Consider the following 10134-nt stretch of genomic DNA (forward strand, 5'->3'; position numbering starts at 1 on the left):
TTAGGGCAGATCTGTCTGGACAGATTTCCACCATGGAAAAAAAAGACAGATGAAGCAATAGGGGGATGAGCAGAGAGAAGAACCTGGAAGACAGGGAATGGGAAGGCTTCAGCTCAAGATCAGGACCAGAAACATTGCTTTAGCAGCAAAGAAGCTCATATACAATTGCATTTACAAATACATAGTTTGTGTAAACTTGCTCACACCAAATCAAAAACACACAAACATTGCCTAAAGGGGTGCTGACATTGCCTTTATTTTAGTTTATGTGTAGCCAGAAGCTCTGTCACTTTCATTATAATAGCACAGTGACGTTACTGTTTATCATTTGTTTTAATTACAAAAAAAAAAACAAAAAACAAAAAACACATTTCAGGATGACTTTCCCTTCAGTCCTATGTGGCAGAGAGACAGTATTGAGCTGAACTTCAATCTCTTATTTTGCACCTTAGCTACATTGCACAGCAAAAACAAAAATATGAGGACCCACAAAAAATATAACAAAGATAAACCACAAATTTGCATAAACACTAAAAGAAACTACGGTTTTTTCCCCCAAACTAAGTTAAACCAAATTTTAAATTAACACCATGAAAACAGCATGTCATCAGGTAAATGTAGCACATTTACATCAGTTTGAAACGAGAAAAAGTCCAGGACATGCTGAATTGGTAGATGATGTCAGGTGAATGAGAAGTACCTAACGCAGTAGATGGCAGATGTGAGAGGTGTTTACTTTGATTTTTTATTTGCTAATCTTCGCTCAATGATTTGCAAATAAACAAACAAACAAATCAAAAAATATCCTCTGCAAAACCAAAAAACAAAGTTTTAGTACAACTGCTTGTTCTTTTTTGGTAAAGGTTGAATTAATTTAAAACATCTTTGGAATACTAGAATATTAATTAGCTTATTAAAGACTAACTTAGCTTTCAGTTAAAACAATACTGGAGTCCAGAGTAGAAAAACTGGAGGTTAAGTTTGGTTGATAACGTTTAAGATTTTGGTCCTATTGTGGTCCAAAACACTGTTGGACAGAAGAGCACGAAGCCTACTGCACACAATCAGCATTTTGCTTTCTTTATTACATGGAGACAATCAACACTCCTCTCTTCCCATTAAAACCAGAACCCATTACAGACACACATAAATGCCCCCTCATCTTCTCAAGTTGGTCACAATCACACCTACATTATTAGCGGGGATGCAGAAGTTTGTCTGGTTTCTGGTAATGCTTTCCCTCTCCTCCCTCTTTCTCTGGCCCTTAAAACATCTGTCCTCGTGTTTAGCACCAATCAGGTGCCTCTTTTTCTTAATCCTTTTTCGCTCTTCCTTTCTTTTGCCTCTTTCCATTATCCTCCACCTCCTCCACTTTGCTGTGACCATTAGTCACTACAGAGGTGCCGTTTGCGATGGGTTTGTCTCTCTTATGTGAGGAGGAGGGTTTGCCTCGGTAAGCGTGGTAGTAGAAGTTGGCAAAGAGGATGATGAAGGTGACAGCATAGCTAATCAGAGCCCACTGCATCCACTTAGGGAACGGACAGCCTGTGTAGAGGGACTGGGCAGCATGACCAATTGTCACATGGAACTGGATCTGTTGAAAACACAGAATAAAATACACAAAGTTATGCAACTGCAAGAAAAAAACACTCGGATAGTAAAGGGGAGCACAATGATGTTGCAAAGTATAAACCATGCTGTTCCCTGCACGAGTATTGTCATTTAATTTTTTGTAAAACTACAAGTATGAGATATTGTTGTTCATAAACGGTAGTAGACTTATAACAGCACAGATTACAAAGGACAAATGTTACTGTGGCAATAATAACAATTTCAGAAGGAAGTAAGCAAAACTAACTTTAAAATCTGCACTTTTATCATTTTGGATTTTATGATCACAGATGTCGTGTCCAAAAAACCCCCCAAACATTATTACAATTTTTGTAACAGTTAAACAAAAACAGTAAATATTAAGTGATTTGCACCATCTGTATAATGGTGAGGTATTTCTTCCACCAGAGGTACTTCTGCATCTGAGGTCCAATGGCTGCCAGGCCGTAATAGCCGTACATGAGGACATGGACGCAAGAGTTGATGGTTGCACCTAAAAAGGCTGTGAAAAGATAAAAGGTTGACTTTGAATCTGATGTGATAATAGTCACGCCACATAGACACTGCAGTGATCACAGGGTTAAAGTAGTTTAGTCTCTTAACCTTCTACTCACCTTGTCCACCAGGGACCCATTTGATGCCGATCCACCAAAGGATGAACATAGTCCAGTGGTGGTAGACATGGAGGAAGCTGACCTGATTGAACTTCTTCCTCATTATGAAAAAGACTGTGTCCAAGAACTCCACTCCTTTGGAGATGTAGTACCACCAAAGAGCTGATGCTATCTACAACCATAAAACAAGCCACACTGAATTATCACGGCTTACTGTGGTAGATCTTAGGCGCAAACCAACAGTTTGTGTGTGTGATAGCATTTTAGATAAATGACTGAAGACTGTGAAGTGTACAGACGTTACTCTGCACCTCTGTAACTTCGTTCATTTAATTTCTTCCCAGACCCTATCTGAAACCATGTTACAGAAGAAGAAATATAGTCTGTAACTTCACAGAAATTCTGCAGTAAAGAAGCTAGTAAAGTAACAGTAGTAGTGTTTTCACAGTGGGTAATGAAGATTAAGTTGAATGGTCACTCACATACAATCATATCTTCAAAGTAACTAATTTCACAAACGTAACATTTTCTGATTTTAGTGATAAATTGTAATGATATTTTGATTGTTATTCAAATAAATGAATGATAGCAATGTATTGATCCTATAAGGATTTTTAATATGGGATCAAATCATCACAGTGTGATGTCGGCATCATGTTTTATCCAAGCGGCTGATCCACACATGGACAAGGACATAGCAGTGACAGTTGTTCTCCAAGCTGCCACCATCAGTGAGTAAGGCCTGAAGGTGGAGACTGGGGTGGAGTGTTGTGGTGGTGAGACCAATTACCCCCGCCTCTCTGACTGAATGCCACACCCTCTTTATCCTGAAATCACTAGAGAAACAAACTTCCATCTCTCAATCCTCTCTCTGCTGCTTTAATTCCTCCTTTAATCCCTGTCAAAAGTAAATGCATTCATTTGCAGCACATACACTATGGTACATAAGATATTAACAGTGGCTTATAAGAACAATTTCACCCCGTGGACCTATTGCTTCAAATTCAGTGGTTAAAACATGTATTTGTTCACTTAATGCTATTTTCCCATATGTTTTGTCTGTGTGTACAGAGACGGGTATGTGTATATGTATGTGATGTGTTGAGCACAGGTTTATACTGCGCAGGAGGGAGCTTACCCTGACTTCATTGACATCATTCGAATAGTTAACAGGCTGACAGAGGTAGCTGTACCCAGCTGCTGTAGTGCCTATTAGGAGCTGCAGGAATGAAATAAAAACTGTAGTCAGAAGAGGGAGAGAGAACTCATTTCTAACTCTGAATTACAGAAAGCAACAACTGCTGTAGGGATCATCTATTTCTCACTTTTTTCTAACAAGTGTTTGAGTTTTCTATAAAACCAGTGGGTTTCTTAGAGCTATTTGATATTTGGGAGTGCAGATTATTGCCAGTACTCTTTCTTTGCACGGCACACTGCAGAAACTGCTACAGCATAATCTGGTCATTTGATGCATCAGAGACAAAAACAAAACACAGACAATTTCTAAATGTACCTATTAACTTAAGAAATCACATTCACAAGCATCAACTTAGTATTCAACACTAAAAATGGGATATATTTGTTATTAAGTGTGTAATCGCGTTTGAATGTATTCTCTCTTAACAGTGGACAGTATTTCTGGTGGCATTTTCTCTACACCATGTCTTTATTTTTTAGGTGTAACCTTAAAGCATTAAAATGTACTTACTTTAGTAGAGTAGGTTATAGCACAGAAACTAGATTACAGTATATGCAACTCATCTATACTGTATAGGCAAGATAAGGGTGTATTCAGTGTACTGCATAAGTGAAGTCAAATGTTGGTTTAGTGCAGATTTATTCTTTTAAAACGTTATTCTGGTTAACACGAACTTTACGCCTCACAATGTAGCAGCCTACATTTCCATTCATGCTAGTTGTGCCAGCGTGGTAGATCAGTGTCTAATGTTCTAATTTGGCATTCAGTTTTTGTGTCATGACGTCTGAAGATCTTTCACCTTAACTGCGGTAAGTGAGAGGGCTGTCAGGCTTTAAAGTGAAGAAATAGATAATTTTTTCTACATTTTAACAGTGCAGTCACAGTGAAATTATAAACAATATCTACAGATAAAAAATAAAGGAATATCAAATTTGACGAGTGTTAATAAAACGAGTGTGGCAATCATCTACCTCTTTGGCGATGTAAAAGTTGAGGACCACCATGCTGAAGTTGTAGACTATGAGGGTCTTCCTGAGTGTGTAGGGCTGGCGGTCCTGCATATATTTAGGCCCCACCCACAGGAAGAGCAGGTAGAGGCAACTGAGGGCCAGGGTGGGGAAAGGAGATGACATCATCGGCCAGTTCTCCACCCTCTTGTCTGAATGAAAAAGGGTGAAATAAAGGCAACAGAAAGACCATCGTAACTTAAGTGATAGCTAAGCTGCATTGAAGTACTCTAACAATTAAAGAAATTTCAAGTACAATCAAGTACCTTTGCAATTATTATTATCATTATTTTTGCAATTTTGCTAAAACTATTGATATGAGTAATTACAATCTGCATAGATTTCACATGACAGGACATCACTGCAATACATAATTGGGAAGTAATGGGGAAGCTCATGGCTGAAACCTTATCATTACTCGCATGTCTCATACTACTGACTGTATGACAATGAAATCAATGAACATGAATCAATTTCAGTAATTTTTAAAAAATGAATGTGATTATGTAGCATGAGGGGAAGATATTTTATGACCAGTATACATCTGAAATGAGATGATGTCTTGAGCAATATAGAGACGAGGGACTGTAAAGATCTTACCTGCTATAGTAAGGCTCCATTTGTAAAACTCTACAGTGTCATTCACAAGATGTGTTACAACCTCCATGGCTCTGCTTTTGGTCTCGATTATACTGTGGTGGGGAGAGGGAGAGAATCACCCAAATACATATAACATATAACATATCAGTGTAACTAGTGGGACGAGAAGCTACACTGTATAATCATGTTAGTACATGCCACTCCTGTAAAGCACCACACTGGATCTCACTTGCACTGCTGGATGTGCATGTTTTTATCAGGTTATTGACATAATACAGTTATTAATTATTATATGCTACAAAGTAGAATTATGGATTATGGATAAAGATATTCTATCACAAAACTTTCAACACTGCAGTAAACATTAAGGTTGCTTTCCATGTCCTCTGTTTCTGGTGAAACAGCGCTGTAATATTCAACTCGACAAGATGATAACACACTTTGCATTGATTCATATGATTGCTAGGCAGTCCCAACTGTTTGAGACAACAAGACAGATTATGATGGGGGATTCCCTTTTCTCTATATCTCTGTTCCTCCCTTACACACATCTAGACAGACAGTATCCTTAACCTACATTAGCCTCCTTTACTCCTTTATGTATTCTGTCCTACCCAACAGAAAATGTTAGTAATTATACATAAGTGTACATGGGCATAGCTGCATGATAAACAGTTATTATCCTCCTGAGGGCTGAGAGTATATCTTTATTAATCTATAATTAATCCTATGCATTAGATCACATGTCCTTTAAATAATGAATTTCCCTGTGTACAGTAACTTTGCTCCTTCCGTGAGCAATAAGAAGGAAAGTGCTGAGAGCTATTGGGTGTGAGGACTTGATCATCAGCGCCACTAACAGTTTCTGTAAGACCTCGTATGGTGACTTATCCACTCAGGGTTTAGTTTCGGTGCAGCGAGGGAGGGAAATGGGATGAGAGGGTTAACCGGGTTTGTGCGCACACAAAAAGACAGGGGCGCATGTGTCAGCAGGTTTCGCTCGGTCCGCTCAAGAGGCTTAAATTCAATTCATCAACGAGCTTAGATGAAGCCTAAGTACAAATGCCCAACGACCCACAAACTTGGGTGATGCTTATCTGTCTAGATGCGCTATGGCACACTAAAATACTAAAATACCTTTTTTTTTTTTTTTTTTTTTTTTAATTAAACTCACATTAGAAATATAACACCATAATTAAAAATTTGCAATAAGAATTGACAATGAAGTCAATCAAACCAATTACGCAGCATCTTGGGGATTTTACGTTGATTTAAATTTGAGGTTTTGACCAGGTTTAACAGGTGAAAAATAAAATAAAACCTAAATAATTCATGTATCGTGGCCAAACGACTGGACTCCTCAAGAAACCCCTATAATAAGGCTAAAAGCTGGGAGCTTACTGCTTTTTAAAGTATATTCTAAAGCAACGCGACAGTCAGTGTAGAGAAGGATGCAGCTACTTACGTCCTCGATATTTACGAGCGTGTAACTTAATGACATTCGGTGCAATTTGATGCCCAACTCCTCTCTGTCACCGCCCCGCTCCTCTTCTGCTTCTTCCTCTTCTTCTTCTAGCTAGTCAGCTTCGACACGCTTACAGTTCCACATGAAAACCGCACTTTGGCAAAGAAACTAGACAAGGCAAGTGGGTTTTCTGCACAAGAAATAGCGCAGTTACTCAGTGGCTCCGCTCCGCCGCCGCATCTTCTGCCCAATCTCCTGAGCGCGGAGAAGCCGGGCGCCACTGCGCATGCGGGACTGCGCCGTGGAGGCGAGCGTGCGCGCTCGGCACAGCTTGTTGACTGGTAGCAGTTAGCTTAGCACGTCCAGCGATTTAACTGGATGATTCAATTACACACACACACACACACACACTAATTAACCTTACACATATGTACTGCGACGTTTGTGTGTGTGTGTGTGTACAAATACACGCCTACGACTGATGTTTCCTCCCTTGTCTTTATCCGCCTACTGTGGCACTTTGCAGGTAGCTAAGCAGCTGAGTGATGCCGGAGCTCTTGTCCCCTGCTCGGTTTGTCCCACTAGATGGAGCCGTCACACTGTCACTGCATCCCAGTCACCTGCCGTCTCATCCCTCCTGCTCTGACACAGCCTACCAGCACAGATGAGAGTTTCCTGCTAAGGTACATTACTGCCTCTTCAGCTTATGCTGCAATGTGCCACTTATTCCTTTTGTTGGCTATGATCTATGCAGTCACTCAGTCCAGGTGTCTCCAGTGTCTTTTTGGACTCACATTATCGCAGTGCATCGTGTCCTCCTCGGTTCATTTCCAAAGGCTCCATTGCTCCATCCTCTCCCAGTGTGGCTGTGTTACTTTGCTTTTCCATGAGCTAAGGTGACAGATCCAGCTGGATTGTATTAACCTGGTACAAGGACCAAAAAAAGCTGAAAGGAAAGAAGTGTGTGTGCGGAAGAAACAGTTGGTCCCCATAAGACGGTGTACTGATGATTCAGAGGAATGCATGTTTCTCATTTCCCCACAAATTTAAGGCATAAATCTATCTATTAAATCCTGATGAGGATCAAAACACAGTGTGCATGTGTGTGTGTGTGTGTGTGTTCCTGAACCAAATCACATACATATAATATTTCAGAATAAATTACAAGAAAGATAGGTAAGGACAAAATAATAACTTTTTACTATGGACTATAACATACCATATGTTTAGTGGTGGGAAATTTACTGTGGTTTTCTTTTCTATCCTTTCCTCTTGACCGCAGTGTGTTTAAAACATAGTTAGATAGCTTGTAAATGATATTACATCATGACGAATTCACATCAACTCAATAAAGTGCTGTAAAGACATTTATACTCAGCATGCAACCATCAAATACTGTAACATACTGCTACCTTATTTTGCATTGATAATAATACTATGTGATGTACATTTAATGATAATTTCTACTTGGACTTACAAATAAAATACACTAAAAAGTTGTTTTTGATTAAACAATTTGCTCAACATTTGCCTTGATGGTTCATTTCACAAATGCAATTACACTGAAACTGCATTGTTTGCAGTTATTTGCTCTGAGGAGAGAAAAGCTCTAATTTCTAAAATATTTTACAGTCTACTCATCCTGCCCATCCTTGCCAGAGAATGAGCAAAAAATCATTTGGTTTTTGCAGAAGATGGTTGGTGTTGGAAAAGAAGAATGTTTGTCTCACAAACCCACTGTTTGCATGTTTATAACCTTTGTGATTTAAATGCAAAAGAGGATTTGCTTCATTGACAGATGTTGACCAGGAAACTTACACCGTCAACTTAACTTACAAATGTAAACTGGTGTATATATGTAAACTATGGGCCAAATACAGTCTCTGTGCCCATTGTCAGTGCAAATATTGAAACAGCTATAGTGCTACTTGATCGTGGATGTTGACATTAGCATGCAACAATAGCATCTCGAACTGAAACTGCTTCTGGTGTATCCTCTAGTTGGTGCAGACTGGCACACATAGAACTGGTCTGACAATAACCAAACAGATCCCCGGCCATGACCACACACACACACACACACACACACATTCATATCTGTGTTGTCCTTGTACCACTCTGGTTTGGCACATTGAGAATGTGGCAAATGCAGAATATGAGCGAGACATGTCTGCAGTCCTGTAATCAGAAATGTCTTGGCTGCTGGTCTAAGCTCCAACAACCACATCAGTATAACCTGGAAGGCTGGGCTGGCTGTAGATTGTGGGCTGAATAAATACATTTAATATTAGATCAGCCCTGAATAGTGCTCTAACAACTCTTGGCTTCATTAAAGTAGTCCATTTTTTTGTGAAAAGTGGTATGGCTCATGGGATATTCCATCTGGAAAGTGAATCCTGCTAAGATGTGTTCAGTTTTGTGGTATTTAGAAGGCTGAGGTACATTTTAGTTTTGCTGCATAAAGAGCCAATGAAAAATTAATATTATTGTTATAAGACTGAACTATTAGTAACTTTCTAATTGAAACTGCAATTTACCAGAACATACTCACCAAACCACAAAGTTGCAATTTAAACTGCAGTTGCAAACTTTTTTTTTTTTTTTTTATGGTACAGGTTCTAAAGAATCAGTGAGACTTCCTCACAGGCTTCATGTGAAATCTAGGTTGGAAGAGTGTGAGAGCAGTTAAGTTCAACAAACAAACAAGTTGCTAGGTAGGATGCTCATTCTTTGGCTGCTTTCACTATGACTGCTGGCCATAGTGAAAATAAAAAAAAAGATGCCAACAAGCAAGGTAACAATAGTGTTGAAGTGACAGTACATTTATTGTCTGCATGTACTTGGTATTTTGGCTTTAGATAAGAGGATGTATAGCACGGGCAGGTGTTGTTTTGCACATATAGCTAAGTTAGTGACCACATAATGCAATACCACAAATTTCTTTGAACATTTTAAAAAGCTTCCCTGTATCACATGTGCCAGTCTAATGATTACACAATAAGCTGTCAGCCTCCTGACCATCAACACATAAAGTACAAACAAATCATAATAATGCCACTTGGAAAGTACTACTGCTGGGAAAGATGTGAAAGCCCTGGACACAAGATAGTGCAGTAACAGTATCCCAGATCATGTTTTATGACATTGAAGCAAAAAAACATGAAATTCCAAAAGGTTCACATACTTTTTCTTCCTTGTATAGTAAAGTTGAAGTGTCATGTGCTGGTGACTGAACTTCCTGTTTTCACCATTCCTGTTTTGTTCTCTGGCTTCTTTCTCTCTATTCTTTTTTATTGTTGTCATGTTTGTTCTTTCTGTCTTGGGTTTTTACCCAAGTCCTGTAAAGTGACTTGATGTTGGTCTTACAGACTTTTATCACTCTCTTTAGTCGTCATATTTCATTTTACACCTGGCAGTTAAATTTTTCACAAAGAGAAATATTTTACACTTTCCAGCCCACTAAATGCCAGAGCATAGCCATCTCTTTTTATTCCCCAAAGCATCCATCAATGATACATTAGCTTAAAATTTATGCTGGAACACATTGTGCACAAACCACCAAAGTATCCGTAAGGGAAATTTTCTTCTGTAGGGCACATTCATAACTAACCACCTGGGACAAACCATTTTCCACATACC

The 10134-nt window shown here is 39.0% G+C and overlaps 1 protein-coding gene across 1 annotated transcript; it reads right to left on the minus strand.

Annotated features, from left to right (window-relative positions):
• Positions 1-343: 343 nt before the first annotated feature.
• elovl4b (ELOVL fatty acid elongase 4b) lies at positions 344-6904 on the minus strand. The gene is made up of 7 exons (XM_026340672.1): positions 6496-6904; positions 5031-5122; positions 4395-4582; positions 3364-3444; positions 2226-2397; positions 1986-2113; positions 344-1594 (listed from the first exon to the last, which is right to left on the minus strand). Exons 2-7 carry the CDS (start codon positions 5095-5097, stop codon positions 1313-1315), a joined length of 918 nt encoding a protein of 305 aa, XP_026196457.1. The 5' UTR covers positions 5098-5122; positions 6496-6904; the 3' UTR covers positions 344-1312.
• Positions 6905-10134: the final 3230 nt, after the last annotated feature.

Source organism: Anabas testudineus, chromosome 24 (genome assembly GCF_900324465.2).
Source record: "Anabas testudineus chromosome 24, fAnaTes1.2, whole genome shotgun sequence".
In the NCBI taxonomy this organism is placed as follows: Eukaryota; Metazoa; Chordata; class Actinopteri; order Anabantiformes; family Anabantidae; genus Anabas; species Anabas testudineus.

Bases quoted from the DNA above. Each gene is read 5' to 3' on its own strand.
- elovl4b (XM_026340672.1), bottom strand. From the start codon at position 5,097: ATGGAGGTTGTAACACATCTTGTGAATGACACTGTAGAGTTTTACAAA. The intron at 4,583-5,030 runs GTAAGATCTTTA...TTTTTCATTCAG, and splicing joins ATGGAGCCTTACTATAGCAG to ACAAGAGGGTGGAGAACTGG. The intron at 1,595-1,985 runs GTGCAAATCACT...TGTTTTCAACAG, and splicing joins ACCTCACCATTATACAGATG to ATCCAGTTCCATGTGACAAT.